The following is an 18,811-nucleotide window of genomic DNA, read 5'->3' on the forward strand; positions in this document are numbered from 1 at the left end:
ATAAATACTTAGATTTCATATATTAAAGCCTCGTCAACAAGCACTAAATATCTTCTGCAACTAAAATTTTAGGTGTTCAAAATTACTCGCAAAAAAGAAGAAGTTCCAATTCCACACTATATCGATCACACAATCGATATCATAAATTTCCCTTGCCTTTCTCATCAATGTTGTACGTTGTATAGAATCTAAAATTACACGATGATCCTTTCTGAAGAATATGTTGGAAAAAGGAAGAGAAAAACAAACATTGCTAAAACTACGAGTGCTATTTCAATGCCCATCCTACAAGCCACGAAATCAGGTCTTCCATCTTGTCATGATGTGTAGAAATGCATAGAATGAGCTTCCATAGTAACCAAAAACAAAAATTATATATACACATATACATACGTATGAAAATAATTGACAGTTGCCCAGGAATCGATAAAGAAAGCAAACTATAGATTCACTGATACGTAAATATACATATACATGTATACACATATTATTAGTGTATTTATTAGTATAAAACATATCGAACCTCTGTGGGATCCAGCTGCTTTCAAGCACTTGTTGTAAGGGCTTGACGGCGATCATCTGTATGCTTTTGAACAGAAGGCAAACTGCTTCCTTAAATGAATTTGTTTCTTTGCTAATTGAAAACCCCACTATCTGAAATACAAGATGAGAACAATTCACCACAACTATTATTATTGGTTCCATAATATCATATAATAAAAAAAGCATACTATATATAATCAACCTGAGGATCCGGCTGCTTTCAGGAACTTGTCATAAGGGCTAGATGGCGGTAATCTGAAAGAATGTTGCATGTGTTCTTGTGAACAGAGGGCAATCTGTCCACTTATATGACCTTGAACGTTGTTAGACTCCGCTTTCTGAAATAGAGCAATTCCCGAAAACAACTATTACTGGTTTCATAATACCATTAAATTGATTAAAATCATGTTGTAATGCATGCCATTTTGTAACATATAATAACATTCACAAATATTCTCGTATCTGGAACTAGACTAGACAAGCACAACTGAAAAATGTCTATTTCAGGCACGTGGATCCTAATAAACAAACCCAATTCTAAATCAAGGATGTAAAAAATGTAATTAAAACATTTAAGTATTCTCTTTCTCGGGTTTAGGGTAAAAATCAAATTACCACCAAAGTTTAATCAAGATACATATCACGTTAGTTGGTTCACATATAACTTTTTGGTGAAGGAACCACATTTAATGCAAGCATCATAGCAACAAAAAGAATATTGCTATTTTTAAACTACAAAGGCACAGTTTGGCAGGTGCTTTTGCAATTTACATTTTTCCCCCAGAGGTAAGTGAAAAGCAAAAAACAGAAAATGAACTGAAAAACAAAGGACAAATAGCAAAAACCAAAAGCACCATCCAAACAAAACCTAAGATATCAATGCTATATAGAAATTGGAAGACATTTTTGGAATTCAACTTTTAAAAGAAAATTGAAATTATAAAACAGTAGAAGAAGTTTACGGTTGTTATTGTTCTCTATTTTCTAATAATTAGTGCTGTTCTATTATGAAAGGCAATGATTACAGGTTATGGTTTTGCTTAGGAAAGAAAGTGAAAAGGATTAAATGATAATTAAAGGTTCCATTAAAAAAACTAGAGAGATTCTTACAGATGTTTATCATGCATATGCAGGCCAAACATACCTCACTTGGTAAATAGAGAATTTCATTTTCAATTTCCTCTGAGGTTGCACTGGCTTCCTGTTGATGCTTGAAGTGATGAAGTATTGACATCTTCTGCTGTTTACCCATTACACTAGCTTCACACTGACTCTTCATCTGGTCATAAGGAATCGGTGCTGGGGAAACCGAAAAGCTTACAACTTGCCGGGCTGTTTCCAGAGCCTATTGGTGCAACAAACAGTTATAGTGAGAAAAATTGAAAGCTAGATAAATCTCTGGAGACATAGGAAGGGGGAAGGGGGGTGGAGTAATGATGCATAAAGAATGTGAAAATAGAAAACTAGTTCTCTGAGTTGAACAGCCAGAAAGGCTTGAATAGTTCCTCGAACTTAATATCAATAATCTAATTCAGGTCATCTCCATTTACATTCCTAAACATCCACCGAAAACAGTTGGGGGGGGGGGGGGAGTCAATAGTGCATTCATACATTTATAGAATTTCAAGTTCCCAAGCAAATAGCATTAGGAAGGTTGGCTAGAGTTTCAACAAAGCTAGACATATTGTCTGACAAACAGGTGCTTTTCCAAATATATTGCATGATAAGAGTTTCAAGCAGCACCAAGATCCAAATGGTCAATGGAAAAGAATAAACACATACCATCCTACTGTTTCCAACTTTGTTGAGAAATTCTAAATAAATAGAATAAATAAATATATTAAATAGAACCGCTCATCTTACTGAATCCAATAGCTCATTGGCACTCAAGACATCTAGTTTACTTATGGATAATGATGCTTTGCGACCTGACTGACTTCCATTGGCTTCATCTGTTACTGCAGCTAGTGGCATCTGAAAGTAAAACAATTAAGTTAACCACACAATATCGTAGTGTTGTAGAGAGTGAATGTGATCAGAACAAGATCTACCTCATCAAATGACTGAAACTCCATCTGCGCAAGAGGAGAACATGGTCTTGACAACGGAACACCTAATGAATATGCATCATCGGGTGAAAAGCCCTCAAGAAGCTGTTTCTTTATACTTGATAATTCATCCTGGAAGAACACAAGAGATAACAATAATCATTTTGCAAAAAAGCTCCCATAGATGCTAGTAATTCCTTTTGCATGAAAATGGAACAACTTAGTAACATGCAACAAATTATCATTTTATCATAGCTATTCAAGGGTGTTGATAATGTCATTATTACTCTTAAAAGCAACATATCTAAAAATGGGGAGGGGAAGGAGCCGGGGCAATAATTCACTTATGATAAGCAAATTACTAGTTAAGAGTAGATTGACTCAATTTATCTGGTTCTTGTCTTCAGACCCTTTTTACTTATATTTCAACCAATGCAGTAGTTGCCACCACTCGAGTAACATTACTCCTGACTACGTTCTATACCATGATAATTGTTTCTAGTAGTTAACAGTAGCTCCTCAAGCAAAGATCTTTCACATGATATATTTTAAAGAAGAATCCCAATTTAATTAGTCTAAAGCACCTTTGGTTCAAAACTTCATTCCTTCAAGTAAAAAAAAGGCTCAACATTATTGCAACTGATAATGTTCTGAAAGCCAAAAGAACCACTCCTGCATTCAACCTCCAATTGTAAATACTAATCATTGTCAATAGAGCTAGGGAAACTAGCACATCATAAACCTCAGAATAAAAGACTAATAATCAAGATACTGATGTATCACCTCTGATAATTTCTTAAATTTGGTCATGAAATGGGATATGACAGTCTCCTTCAAATGAAGGTCATCAAGCTTTATTGCCAATAGGGATTTTAATGCAGCATCTTCATCTTCTTTTGATCCATATTTTATATCAGATTCCACAAATACAGCCTGAAGTCCAGCATCTTCAACTAATTTGAGATAAGGATCAATCTGTGAAAAGGGTGATAAACTCAAGTATAAGCTGAAGGCTCAGAAAAAAATTGTGCCGTTACAATAAAAATGACCTCTATAGATCAAGGATAAGAAACTGACCGTTTTATCTGTCAGAGATGCTTTAACAACAGGAATTAGCTCTGGAAAATTGCCTGCCCTGGCTGAGAAAATAAGCATGTAGGATGCCAAGGTAAAGACAGACCGTCTGCGAGATGGTTGCAAGCGTCCTTCAACATGCATGTAAGACACAAATGTTGGTAGAAGTTTTCACCAAATTTAACAACCCACAGAACTTGACCAATTCCTAACGTTAATTTGCATTTCAATTATTATTGTTTTTCCCTTGCTCCTAATATTGGAAAAAAAGGCTATTCAGTGTAAATCACTGATGGTAGCGTTATTATGTGAATGATTTAATTATTCAGAAAAGGAGAGAAATTTTTTCAGAGGAACAGAAGGTAGCAAAGTTATGTAAATGTTATACCGCATGGCATGTTTGATGAAATAAGGCATAAAATTGGGGAAATGAAGTTTGACTTCAGTAAATTCTAAAAGATCGACTCAAATTAAATTCCTTATGAGGAGACCAGGTTGGTTTAGTGATACCATTTGAGCCAGTTGCATTAAATACCATTAAAGATATCAATTTCCCTTTATGTTGATTGTGAGAAACATTAAGAGAGCATTTGAGACCAAATCAGCTAGGATCTATAAGGTTAGGGACGTATAAGGAATATTCTTTGGCATGCGTTGCATGTGCATGCATGCTTGTATGAAAAGCAAAGGCATAAACTTTGCTTAGCCACAGTATCCTCTCCATTTGCAGCTTGAGATGGCTGAGCAAAATTAACATAGCATCTCCAAGAAAAAACAAGATCATGGAAATGTATGGTATAATCCAGTGCATGGAACTTCCAACTAACAAAATGGAGAGAAAGCATAGTCCTATTGCATGCATATGTGTCACACTATATTCACCCTGTAAGAAAAAAAAGATGACAAAATGATAGATGTAACATACCTTCTTGATCCAGAGAGATGCTCCGTAGGGAGAATGCCAACTGAAAACTCCGAGCTAGGGCCATGTGACCAGAGGTCTGTCATCAATTTATCAACACAGCAAGTTCAGAAAATAGCTACCAAAATTGGAAAGAGAAACTCTACTAGAGATCAAGATATGTCAAAAATTTTCCATAGACAAAAAGCAAATGATAAAGGAATCTTCTTTATTAGAAGATCTAGGACATCCTCTTAAAAACACAAGGTAAGACCCAAATTCCATCAAAGCTAGCCCAATGACAAATCAAAATTAGTGCTTGGAACAGAAAGGCAGACCCTAGCCACTTTGAGTTCCTAGATAATGGTACATGGTGCAGGTAAATAGAAAGAGGTGATGAAGGGGCAGTCAGCAATTTTCCACGTTCATGTAAAGCGTCATGGTGACAATTAAGAACTTCTAATAATAATTGTAAAGGATGTTTGGAATGTCAAATTAAGCAGAGACTCTCACTAAAATAAATAAGTTGTCCATTCTTCTATTTTGGGTTCTACCATAATTTTTTTTAGTACCAAAAGTACCAATCATTTATCAATTTCACCATCCTACCCGTCATTAATACAGCATCACCGAAAACAAAATAAAATCAATCATTAGGTAACATCCTAAATGAATTTTCCCTTAGGCCACTTGTTAAAATTAGTTACACTTACAGTAATATTTTACAGGGTTTTGATAACAAGTGCCCTAAGGGCACTAATTAAGGTTACATATTAGGCAAGTTACAATCTTCAATCCAATGTAATTCATCACGTTAGTTTAATGAAATCCTGTCATTGGAAATAGTAACTTACCCAATATGGTAACCTTTAAGAGTGCTCTTAGGTACTCAAGAGCAAAACCCTATCATAATAACCAACTATATTTCTTGAATCCTGTCCATTCACAAAGGAGACTAATATCTTGAAACAAAGGCATATAAAATCATGATTAACCTTGACTCGGGTAAACAATACTGCAATGCTATATGAACGAGCCATAGCCTCAAAATTTGCAGGGGTATTTTCAACAGAATTTGCCTGGACCCATATTGTTGAAAGCAGAAGACTCACTTGATGGCTACTTAATCGAAGGGAATTAAGCTCCTGAAAATTTAAAATATATAAGAATACTGAATAGCATCTCAATTGATAATAACACTAGAAACATATTGAAGGCTGTTTCACACCATTTTTCCATCACGCAGAAAATGCTCGAAGCTATATGAATGTCTATGAGACTGACGCATTATTGGATTTCTCACAGCCATATCTGATGCTTGGTTTCCATTTTCTTTTAATCTTTCATCAATGAATTCTACTTGGTCTTTACCTTTATCCTGGAAGGCAAAGCTCTGACTCCTTAGCTTCTTGGATGCACTAAGTGATAAGTCAGAACGAACAGCTTCAGGCGTTCTTTTATTTTGATCTGATGAAGATGAAAGCAAGGATGGCAAAAGCACAGCAGAAAAAATATCATGTGCCCCAACCCGTGTTTCATGGTCTGGATGGACCATTGTGAGGAGCAACTGGTGAAATAGAGCATCAGGGAAGGCCTGGAACATATTCTAATTTCAGAACTTAGATGCTCATACAAGATAAGAACAAATATAGCAGTATACTACACAAGAAAACTTGCCTTCTTGTGATATGATATGTTTGGGATAGAAGAGATAATATCTGCTGTTCGATGAACAGTAGAAATAGCCGATCTGGCAACAATACTGTTGCTCGAAATATTCTCTAGTACCACAGCCATTGCATCAAGAATTGGTCCCACCTCCCCAACCTGTTACATACATGCAGAAGAAGTTTCAACTAAATGGGTAAAATTTGAATAACAAGAAAAAGTAGCCTATGTAAGTATCTATAATCAGATTCGAGTAAAACTTGGATGTGAAAAAGAACATATTCCCAACCTTATTTGAGAGCTGTGAGATACACTTTTCTAGTCCCAACTGAAGATCAGTGTTATATTTATTATCACCCCCAGAACTTGATAATTCAGATGAATTTTGTAGGCATCTTCTTAGATGCTTCATCAAGTCAGTTATTGTACCAATAGTTGCAACTGAGGGCAGAGATTTGGCATTTTGTGCAAGTTGAGTAATGACATTGACAATGTTAACTTGTATATGAGGTTGCTTGGCTACATTCTTATGCTCCAAGTGCTTCACCAAGATAGCCAATAATACGTGGGACTTCTCTCCTGGAATTAAGACATAATAACATTATATCTATAAAAGCGTCATTAGAAAAAGTATATATTTATGAAGGGTACCCATTGAAACTCCAAAAATAACCTGTTTCTTCCATTAGCAATTGCAAATACATTAGAACAGAAAAAACAATTCCATTCTCTTGAGACCAGTGATTTTCAGCATCAAAATTCTTAAGAACTGGTTCAAGAACACGTCGGATAGTTGTTGCTTCTTTTGCTAATCCGGCAATATTATGTAAGATAACCTTTGACCAGTAAGAAGGATTCTTGGAAGTATCCCTGTTAAATAACCAATTGAAGTTAAGGATGATATTCGAACAAGAAATATATCCTAATGAATTGAATGCAGCGTGAAATATACTTGAAAAAAGCCTCACATGGTAGGATCAAAGTCAAAGGAATTCTCAATGATATCTGGGAAAGGCGAACCATTTTCATCCACTTTACTGCCATTGACGGGTGTCATTTTGGTATCCATGTAATTCTCCAAGGTAACTGATATGATCTATACAAGATGGAAAAAAATAATTACAATGAAGAAAAGAGCCGGCTCCTACTGCACATCTGTTCTAACGTGTGCTTTAGTTTCAAATATGTTAATGGAGATTCAAGAGGGTAAAAGCTGAAAGTACAAAATGGAGCTTTTATGAGGAGCTGACCCAGAGAAACCAATAGAGGTTAATCCAAAATTTGGATGGACAATGTATACTTAGTTATTTGTAACCATTCCAAAACTCTATTTCAATATTTTTAATGAAGCTCCAGCTAGGATAAAGAGACTTAACAATTTCAGATTTTTAATGAAGTTATCTAGGACTACAGTATACAGCACAGTTAAACTGCATCAGATCAGAAATGAATCGAAATTTGAAAATAGAAATGTAGGAAAAGGCACAATAAGAAGTGAAAACTTACACTATCAAACTCCAATGATATATGAGACTGCTCGCCCATGAACCAGACCTAGGCACAAGAAGTGTATGAGTAGAAATTGAAGTGAAGGAAAACAAATACGGGTAGAAAAATAATAAGTGAGGAAAGAAGCATAGAAAACGAAACAATACTAATGAATAAAATATCTGAATAAAATGATCTTAAAAAGAAAAAAATCAAGAAGAAAATTTCAGGAATTGGTCTCCTACTTTTCGGATTTGTAAAGACTTGTATGCAAATTGAACATATTAGAACATTAGCATATTCATAGATTACTTAAAGCAGTAAGTTCAACCTAAAACACCTGATAACACTTTTGTAATGAATTTCAGATTTTCCCATCAGTTTATTCCTAAAACCCCAATATTCCCCTTCGCTCCACAAAAGCAAAGTGGCTTCTTTCAAATCTAGAAAGATCAGGGAAAAATAAGTTTAATTGTTAGAACTTTTGACTCATCTGAGTTCAATCTCAACCTAGTGTTACAAAACACAAACCCGCAAAAATCAAACCCATCAAAATATATTGTAGAAAGTTAGCCTCTCGGTTTGAAGGATGTCTTCTAACAAAGGGTTTTAACTTTTAATTGTTGCACAAAGGTAGAAGCAGAAGCTACTTGAAAATATTTAAACCAACCAGCTATATCATAATATTACTAGGCCCATACTGTTATAAATTGGTAGGCGGTAGTCACTGCCAATAACAAAACCAATAAATTCACTGGAAACAAGTCAAAATCAGCGGAGGAGGAAATCTGCAAAGAAGGAAAAGATTGGAAAGATATGCACACAACCCCAACAAGTATTACATACAAGAAATGGCGAGGAAAAAAGAAAACGAGTGACTGCTTGCACAAGCATCTGTTCCACAGAAGAAAAGCTATGGCTATTTATAAATGTTAGTTTGAGCTAATGTACCACAAGAATTTTTCTGGGAAGAAGAGTTTTTTTATCCAAAAATGATTCAAGATTAAAGAGAATAATACCATGGAAGCCAGCACTTTCAATCCTGCTGAACGTAAACGTAAAGCGCGGTCATCATCTCCATCCTCTTCAGCCAATTGACAAAGTTTAGGAATAAGGCCCTCTAATTGGAACATGTGTGTACTGTCCATCTAGTTTCAAATCCCATACAATTAGAATAACTCCACTTCTTACAAGCTAATACGTAAAAAGATTCTAGTTAGGTGGTGTTACTATTATCTCACATCTGTTAAGTATTGGGTTTCCTATGGTCTTATATTAAAAGTTGAGCCTCTTCGCTTATTGCTAGTTGATTTTAGATTAGATCTCAACAATGCTGTCTATTGTCTGTCTGCAATTAAAGCCTACAACTGAATGGGTAGAGATCATGTCCATTACCTTTTTATTCATTATTTTCCAATAAACTAATCATCAAAACTTTCAAAAGTGTAGGACCCATCCATGAATTGTGGAATTATATATGTTAATGGTGATTAAACTTTTGTTGGATAGTAATGGATACAAAAGTAATGGAGGGGAGCCAGACTTCAACTAAATTGCTATGTAATAATTCTTCAAGAGGAGTTGTCTACTTCAACAACATAAAAGCAGAGACAGAAAGCATAAAGTTCAGAGGGCTACTTAATTACTATTACCCAGTGACACACATAATTGTACTACACCATACTACTACACACCTGACTATTTACAAACTCTGCAAGAGCATCGCAACCTATAATTAGCATTTCATCCAGTCGGGTTTGCTCCAAAAGAGTCTGAATGATCCCTAATAAACTACTAGCAAAAAGTGCCCTGCAATAATAAAATACTCCTGAGTGTCATGTATGAAAATTATTGACACTAAAATACATTTACACTAAATGGAAAACTAGTAAACTAAAATAAATACGAAACAATGACTATAACCCTAAATACTAAAAACTTAAAAATTGAACATATGAAAATTGATCAAATTATTAGAATACTTCTCTAAATAATTTAATCCGTCAATAAGCATGATCTTTTCCTGCATCATGAACTTTTCATTTCTTTTCTTTTTCAAAACTTTAGTTAACTTTAAATAAATAACCCACAGAAGGTTTATTTAATATAACAAAGAAAAACCTTTTATGGAGGCATCTGCACAATAGTGCCATAACCTCACAACAAAAATATAAAAAGCATTAAATTATCAATTGTCGAGCAAATCTTACCTTTAAACATTAAAACCTGAAAACTAAAGGAGTAATTGTATACATCTTTACACTACCAAGGCTTACATAGATTTTATGGTACTTAAGAGATAATTGATCATTGTTAACTAATTCAATTTTCTTTCAATGCAACCAAACACAAAGGAAAACCTCAAATGATAACAGAGGAAGTTAATCAATTAGATTATAAATTGATAAGCAGCTATCTTATAATGTTTAATGCCTGCTAGAATTTGGTCCACCAACACAAGCCCCCTTCATTAATGGTGTGACAATAACAAACAAAATATTATGCTCTAACATTATGTTATCTAAATTCAGTGGTGCATTCTTTGAAACTCCTCTACTAGATGCTCACACGAAAATGGAACTTGGCTAAAAAAATTGATTCTGCAAAATTTTTAAATCAATTCAATATATAAATTTCAACATACAAACTTACATCTGCTCCTTACATGTCGATAGCAGTTTTGTGTAAACGCACAATATGACTTTCACACAACCAAACTTCTCATTCCGTAACCCCTTGAAACATCTTTGCTCTAGGTTACTTGTAATCTGTGCATACGGAAAGATATGAAAAACAAATCAAGGCAGTTCACTGAAGTTATATGTATTACAGGATATGGTAAATTTACTCCAGGAAGCTTCTAAAAATTTGATTGCCTGAAGATTAATGCCAATCAATATCTTTAATCAGTTTTCAACATTTCTTGACAAAATTTACCAGCTTTTCAGAAAATAATCATCTTAAAAACAAGATTTAAATCCTAAACCACAAGAAGACATCAAACATAGTTAACTTTATTAAAAGTAGAAACTCCAATTATAGAAGAGAGTTAGACACCCACACTCTCATTAACAAGTTTCACATTTTCATTTAAATTAACAGAGTAAGCAGTTCCCAGAAGAACTGTGGAAATCAACACTGCAAACAGAAAATATGAAATATTTGAACACAGAGCCAACAAACTGGTGGAACCAAAAAGAAAATCCATATCAAATTCCACCAAAGGAAAAATGGAACAAAAGAAAAGCTATACCTTTGGTATTCGTAATGGATTCTTTGCAGCATATTCACAAAGCTTCCCAATTTTCCTATCATTCGGTACGGGTTCCTGTCAAAGGTAATTGAAAAAATGCTAAGCATTCCAAGCACAATTTTTTCTTCCTTTACTATTTCTCCCCCTTTTTTACCCAGGATCAGGGATAAGGTGGTACAGTAACCTTCAAAGAGGCCTAAAGACCTTGCAAGCATCATATGAATTCCTTAATTCCTAAATATCGGAAGAAACTAATAGCTATAAAGCCACTTCTTCGTCAACATTGGTTTCTTTAAATAATATAAAATACCACAAACATTAGAAATTTATGCAGGCCAAACCAAAATAGCAGAAGCAGTAGCTCTGATAGACCTTACAGACAAGTTTATAGGTATCTAAACTTTCAAGATATGTTATCGATTACATGCATTGAAGTCGTCACTTGATACAAATAGGCATTATCATAACTGTATAACACTTGAATGAATTTAACACCATTTGTCATTAATCATTCAGTATAAGACAATGAACAGCTAATCTAAGACCCAAATTCGAAAACCAATTTTTACTCGAATAACCAAGCATTAACAAACAACTAGTTGGAATTCCCAGAATTCAAGTAAAACCTTTCACCATCGGATATCAATTACATGTATTGAAGTCATTACTAGATACAAATAGACAATACCATAACCACAATGTACTTAACTGAATCTATCACCACTAATCACCAATCATTGAGTACAAATTTTCTCAAATAACCAAAGCATTACCAAACAACTAGTCAAAATTTCCAGAATTCAAGTAAAATATGACAGAATATGAGCTAAAAAGAATACCTGATTACGGGGGAAAATGTCAGATAGTAACTTCTTGTATCTTTTAACAGGCTGTCTTGACCTGGCACGCAACGAAGGGCAGAAGAAACAGAGGTTACCGCAGACAGGCAAAACCCGTCTTGACATTACCCCCATTTTCTCAACGGGGATTCAAATAAACACTTATCTGAAAAATCCAAATTGACAATAAAAATTAAACTAAAAATTCATACCAATAATTGAAAAACCTAAACAAAATTTGCCAATTTACTCATTTGATCATTAAGAGTCAAATTCAGAACAACACCAAAAGAAAATTAACTGAATTTCTACCACAATGTCCTTATATCCAAGGTAGAATTTATGGTTCATCAAACTTTAAAAAAAAAACAATAAAAATAGAGATTAGAAGCAAGGAATGAAAGCAAAATTACAGAAAATTGAGAAAAACACACCAATTCAATTGGTCGAAACGCCTAATTACCAAGAGGAACTAGCCCGTGGGATCCGCATTAGCTTGAAAGCTGATGAGCAATTAAGAAACAGTTCAACTAAAATAATTCCAGAAATTAAAAAAAAAATCGAATTCATTCTACTTTTTAAAGAATAATAAAAACAATTAAATAAATTTGTCATCAAATTAAATTAAAATAATTGAAATTCGAATTGAAATTCATTTTACCTCAAGAAATTGCCAGTTGAGGGAAGAGAAGAGGCTTCTCAGGTTTCCCCACTAGGCCCAAACTATGATTTTTATTATTATAAAAATAATTTCATTTTAGATAATTTTAAAAATTTTGATTATCACTGTGTTAAATTAAAAGAACTATGAGGATAAAGTTACGGACCCCGTTGGTATTCGATAAGTAAGGACGTCCACGTGTAATTTTCTCATTCTCTAGATCGTGTCTAGTATCTCTATAAGAACAATATAAACTGAATAATTAAACAAAATTGCACTACGGTTCCGAAAATTAAGAAATTGTTTTTTCTTTGTTTTGAATTACCCTAAAATCTTATTTAATATATAATATGTTACTACAAAATAACAATAATTATAATATGGGATAAATCCCAAATTTATACATAAACTTTGATTCAATATACAATTTGATACATAAACTTTAATTTGATGTAATTATATATATGAAATTTTGATTGTGGTTTAAATGTATACTTGAAACTTTAATTTTGATTTAATCATACACATTTAAATAAATAAACACATTAATTTATTTTTATATTAGATAAATATAATTATATGTGTATGCAATATATAAACATAAAATTATATTATATCAATAATTGTGTTAATAATTTATAAGAATTAAATCAAATCAAAATTTTAAGTATAAATTTGCACAAAATTGAAGTACTTATTTGGAATTGCACATTAAAATAAAATTCATGTGTAATTTTAAAATTTATCCTAAAATATAATCAACATAGTTTTATGGAAACAATAACAATAAACTTAATAAAAATAAATCTACCTCTCTTTTTAAATCAACCCAACTTATGAAAACGTTTAAATAATTCCCATTCTTCAATTAAAATGAATGGAATGTCCAAACTTGAGAAAATTTCAAGGATACAGTTAAAATAACTAAAATAATTAAAGTGACTAAAATTTTCAACACAAAATTTGTTTCATATATTTTATAGAATATGTCTCAATTATTAAGTAAAAAAATCAACAAATTTCGTTTTTTTTTTAATTTATTTAGTGTACGGTGGAGGTGTTCAAACTTCGATTAAAATCAAATTAATTAATCGAACCGATCTAATTTGGTTAATCAATCGATGGTCAAACTTAGTTTGATCGGAGGTCGATTAATGGTTTTTTAGAATTTCGATTTTCGGTTAATTGGGTTCGAAATTGAGTAATTAATCGAATTAACCGAACTTAATAATTAATATTGTGTGTTAATTTCAAGACTTATGTAGTATTTTTAATTAAGTAGTGTTTCAAGACCTAAAATTCTGGTTATTTCAATTAACTTTCATGACAAAAACATGTATTTCGGTTAATTTCAATGTGTTTTTTTATATGTTTTATACTTATTTTAACCAAAAGACAAAAACATATAAATTTTAGTTAATTTAGTTAACCGACGAATTAATCAAAATATTTCGGTTCAATTAAATTTTTTAAAAATTCAGTTCGATTGATTGTTAAATGATTATATAGTTCGATTCAGTTAATAATTGATCCAACCAAAGAAAATATTTTGTTTGATAATTTATCTTAATAAAGGTTAAACCAACAATTTTTTATCGTAAAATGTTTTGTTTTATTGCATTGGTTAGCTAATCTTGAGTCAATTTATTAAATCCTTTTATTTGTTAAAATGGTAAAATTAAAAATATTTTTATATTAATATTAATATATTTTATAATTAAATTAAATAAATAAGATATTTTATCATTAAAAGTAATGTAGAATGGATCAAACTGTACTAGAAGTTTCATGAATGGAAAAGTTTTTCATATTTTCTTTGCCTAAGTTAGTATTCTATCCATTGACCCGAATTTACTATTTATCTAATATTAAAAATTTTAAGAATGTGTTTTACAATATTTAATTTTTTAAAATTTTTTATAAATAAATAATAATTCGAGCGGGATTGAAAATACCGAAATTCTCACCAACCCGGAATAAATAATAAAACCGGACCTCACCAGCCTGTATTACCATCCCTAATTGTGGCGGGAACATGTTTGAGATATACAAAGAAAAGGGCCTTCAATTTTTGATACGATGTGGACCACTCTTTTTATTTTTTATTTTTGTAATTTTTACAATTTTAAGCAATTCACGAAATATATTAAGTTTAATGAATATGAAAACAGTATAATAAATATGTTATTATGTGTTAACTAAAACTAATATGAAATATTTAATAAATTGACAAATATAATAATTTGTTTTCAATTTTAGTATGAAATAAGTTACTTAATTGTTACAATTAGATCTGTTCATGGGTTGAGTTATCCGTTTAAGTTTAAGATTAGTTTGAAAAATAGAAGGATTTAACATAATACAATACTTGAAAAATGCGCTTGAGTATTAATTTAAGACTCATTTTTTTATATGGGTTGGGTATTGGATAAGATTTTTTGCTCGTGCCCACCTGACTCAGCCCGAATACTATGTTATAAGACAACAATATATTAGTGTTATATATATATATAAAATAATTATTATATATTTATATTTATATTTATGTTAAATCACTAACAATAACAATTAAACCACCCAAAACTTAAAAAAAACTTATCCAAATAAATAGCCCAACCTAAAATATAAAATTTTAATATATTTAATACAATAAATATTTATTTGTGCTTTTTAATATAATAAAATATTTATTATATTTATGGTAATGTTTTTAATATAAATATTTTAATATATTTTTAATGTGTCGAAAACTTTTATTTTAATGTTTTTTAGTACATTTAGTATATTATATTTTAAAAATTTAATTTTAAATAAAATTAATCTAAAAGTCAAATATGAAGCGGTTAGATTCAGGTTTAGTTTTCTTAAATTGAGACAGACTTGGGAAAAAAATAAACTTATTGTTCAGGCCGGGTTGGGTCCAGACTTAAAATTTTTTGTCTAAGTGCAATAGTGTGTACTTAATTTGTTGCTTTATTTAATGTTATAAATTAATTTTATCATTAATTTTTCTAGACATGTGTAACTTTTTACACTTTTTTTTGTTAAAATGCTTACATATATTATCAATTAATACATTTAATCCAATATTATTATTAAAATAATATATCTATTAATCTTAATTTGAAAACTCTACATGTCTTTTGTTGGAAGCTTTTTTGTTACTTATCCTTTATTATTTTATAAGCAGTTGAAAAAAATTAGTTGATTTATTTTTATGTAAATTTTATAATTCATGATAAAATTTATTTGATAAAAATTATAAAATGTGAAAATAATAAGTAAAATAGGTTAGAATATATTTCAAATCCTTGTACTAATTCTACATTTGAAATTTAGTTTTGGATATTAATTTTCTTTAAAGCTCTACTTTTCATATTTAAAATTTATATTCAAATTGTTAACACTATTAAAATTATTATATTAAATTTAATTTTATTGTAAAATTATTTTTTGTCATGTAAGGGTGTAGTTAGGGTGTTGGCAGGGCCTCGACTTCCTCTAAAATGATTTTTTCATTTAAGTCTTTTAAAATTTTAAATTAATAAAGGTAAAATTACAATTTGACCTATCTTATAAATAATAAAATTTAATTTAATCTTTTAAAGATAATAAAGATATAAACTATTAAAAGGATGAAATTGTATTTTATTATTGTAAAATTATAATTTAATTTTTGATTATCACATTAACATTTTATTTTAAAACATCACATCAACAAATTTTAACTTATATAATTTTAAACCTTAAAATTAGAAGAAAAAAAACACTTTCATTCGATATCCCGCTATTTTGTTCGGGAATAGCATTAAAGAACTTCAACGCCCACATTTAATATTTGAAGAGTACCAATATGTCACTCTACCATTTGGAAAATCATGCGAGAAAACCAATAGTTTACAATGAAAGAAACTGAAGAAATCACAGTAAAAAGTAGCATTAATTTCAATCACTTAGTGATGAATATTACAGACATTGATTAAATAACCAAAAGGTTTATGACCCAATTCAGATTTTACAGTGTATTTTGCTAAATAACCATTGAAAATCCCGATTTAAAAAAAAACTTATAATCGGCCACTGGAAACCTGATCAAAAGCTATAATCTGGTTTTGGAAATAAGCTGGTAAGAGGCTTCGGACCATTATCTCTTAAACTCCCTTTAACTTCAGCTTCTTTTTCGTCTTCTTCACCCTCAAAAGCTGGGTGGCTAAGAATACTGTTAAGCAACTGCGTTCCTCTCAAAGCATTGGTTAATGGCAGATGACCCTCGGGTGTTTCATCGTTGAGTTCCCATGTAAACTCATTAGGGAAAGCTCTGTAATTGTATTGTTCAATTTCAGTGTCGAGCTTCTTCATCCACCCCACTTTGATGAAGAATTTGGTGAAGTCCTTGTTGGCTTTTTGCCACAACCTTTTCTGCACACTGTAACCGAACTTGTTGTTGCTGTACTGTTTCCAGAGCTCGTCAATAGCTTTGAGGTCAGCTTCGGAGATGAACTGGACCTCGGAGAAGAAGACATATCGGCGCTTCTGAGCTGCTTCACCGGCTAGAACTATGAGCAAGCGGCGTGTCTCTTCGTCGGCTTGGAAGAAGTTCTGAGTGGAAAGGTGGTGTTTGAGGTTGTCAAAAGAGATAGGGTTGGTAGTGGTGGGGGTGGAGGAGGAAGTTGTAGGAGAAAGAGAGAAAGTGGTGGTCGTGGAAGAGGTTGTGGTGGTGGTGGAGGATGAGGAGGAGGAGGAGGAGGGGGAGGGGTGGAGGAAAAGGGAGGAAGGTGGAAGGTGGATGGATTCTGAGTTGGAGAGGCGTTTGAGGAAAGAATATTGGTGGTGAAGGGATGCTAGAGAGTGGGTGGTCATGGTTTGGGTTTGTGGTGGGAATAGTGTGACAATGGCGAAAGGTAAAGAGAGAAAAAGGCAGGTGTGATTGGGCTTAGATAAGATACGAGTGAGGGAGGGAAAGACAAGACAAGACCAATATCGGGAGGATTTGGGAGTATTTCAATGCTGGATTCTGATTGGCCACCTTTGGCTCAGATTATATCTTTTTATCTCTCTCCTTCCAAATGAATCTACTTTCTGCCTTTTTTTTTTACGTGTCAAAAGAGATACCTTTCTATTTTTATACTGTATCCGTAGGTGAAAGAAAAATAATATAAAAATTTTGTATTAAAGAATAAGATTGTGTTTTATTTTTATTTTTGAAAATAAATTATTTTTTTTTAAAAACTACATATCCAGTCCCAACTTCTTAAATTTCATTCCCTAATATCTGTTTTGAACGGTCCAATTATTCAATATAAAAAACATTGTGTTATATTAGTATGGTTAATTGTTATGCTTAATTTGGAGTCCTAAAAAAAAGGGGGGTTGGTTTCATTTTTATACTTTGCAGCTAATTTTTCTCCAAATTTTGCTCCCAAATGATGTCATCACCTTAGAAATAGTTTTAGTTGTTGGCGTGTTTTTCTGTTGTCCTTTCAATGCCAACTGATTTTCTTAATAATTTTGTTGCTATACAATATTTGTTATTTGGTCCCTAAGGAACTTAAATAATTCTTTGCTCACTCATGGATTGATCCGACTTTCCCCGCCACCCTCGTTTTCAGCCGGTTGTGAAACTCAAACGTATATTTTAGTTTTACCGGCATACCTATTGTCGCAATGGACAGAGTAGAGATAAACACGGTTTTCGAAATGTTTGACAAGAATGGAGATGGACAAATTTCAAGGAAAGAGATGAGCGAGTGCAGAACTTTGGTATCTATATCCCCGAAGAAGATTTATCTCAAATGATTGAAAAGGTTGATCTCAACGGCGATAATTGTGTTGATATTGATCCTTTATGGGTGATAAGGATGAAGAGGAAGATATGAAGGAAGCATTCAATGTTTTTGACCAGAATGGAGATGGGTATATTTCTGTTGATGAATTGAGATTTGTTTTGGTTTCACTTGGACAACAAGAGAGAACTGTTGATAATTGCAAGAGGATGATAACGAAAGTGGATGTGGATGTTGACGGTAGGGTCAATTTTATGGAATTCATGCAAATGTTGAAAAGAGGTGGCGGTTTCAGTGCTTTGGTTTATAGACATTCTTCCACAAATCAATATTGATGTGGGCAATCAAAATAATCTTTTAATTTTGCCTCTTAGTTGCATTGCATTGATTCAACCTAAAGTGTGCAAATATACATCCAATGAGTTACTCTCAGTTGTCAAATGGTAGCATCACAAACATGGAGAAAGTATGGGGAAAAAGTGTCCCATGGAGAGGTGGAAAATCTTTTCACCAAGTATATGAAATGGTAGTATGAATTTCTCTTCTTTTTTTT

General features: G+C 32.1%; 2 protein-coding genes and 1 pseudogene across 7 annotated transcripts; 1 reads left to right on the forward strand and 2 right to left on the reverse strand.

Moving 5' to 3' along the window:
- Positions 1-355: 355 nt before the first annotated feature.
- Positions 356-12,595, reverse strand: LOC105800427 (protein SEMI-ROLLED LEAF 2). 6 transcript variants are annotated; one of them, XM_012631569.2, is made up of 22 exons: positions 12,476-12,586; positions 12,249-12,317; positions 11,815-11,980; positions 10,976-11,050; positions 10,375-10,490; positions 9,417-9,531; positions 8,742-8,870; positions 7,741-7,788; positions 7,203-7,330; positions 6,908-7,104; positions 6,524-6,813; positions 6,244-6,393; positions 5,795-6,160; positions 5,562-5,711; positions 4,591-4,666; positions 3,669-3,796; positions 3,375-3,566; positions 2,595-2,723; positions 2,407-2,517; positions 1,688-1,888; positions 746-881; positions 356-654 (listed from the first exon to the last, which is right to left on the reverse strand). In XM_012631569.2, the coding sequence occupies exons 3-22, from the start codon at positions 11,947-11,949 to the stop codon at positions 635-637; spliced, it is 2,892 nt and encodes a 963-aa protein (XP_012487023.1). In that variant the 5' UTR covers positions 11,950-11,980; positions 12,249-12,317; positions 12,476-12,586; the 3' UTR covers positions 356-634. The 6 variants fall into 6 exon arrangements, with proteins under 6 accessions (XP_012487023.1, XP_052477050.1, XP_052477049.1 ...); XM_052621090.1 differs by having other exon boundaries at positions 10,388-10,490; positions 11,815-11,875; positions 12,476-12,584; XM_052621089.1 differs by having other exon boundaries at positions 11,815-11,875; positions 12,476-12,584.
- Positions 12,596-16,388: 3,793 nt separating this feature from the next.
- Positions 16,389-17,405, reverse strand: LOC105800432 (tetrapyrrole-binding protein, chloroplastic). The gene has a single exon (XM_012631578.2). It carries the CDS (start codon positions 17,333-17,335, stop codon positions 16,568-16,570), a length of 768 nt encoding a protein of 255 aa, XP_012487032.1. The 5' UTR covers positions 17,336-17,405; the 3' UTR covers positions 16,389-16,567.
- A 499-nt stretch (positions 17,406-17,904) lies between these two features.
- Positions 17,905-18,781, forward strand: LOC105800433 (calmodulin-like protein 7; annotated as a pseudogene).
- Positions 18,782-18,811: the final 30 nt, after the last annotated feature.

This window comes from Gossypium raimondii, chromosome 9 (assembly GCF_025698545.1).
Source record: "Gossypium raimondii isolate GPD5lz chromosome 9, ASM2569854v1, whole genome shotgun sequence".
NCBI classification, from domain to species: Eukaryota; Viridiplantae; Streptophyta; class Magnoliopsida; order Malvales; family Malvaceae; genus Gossypium; species Gossypium raimondii.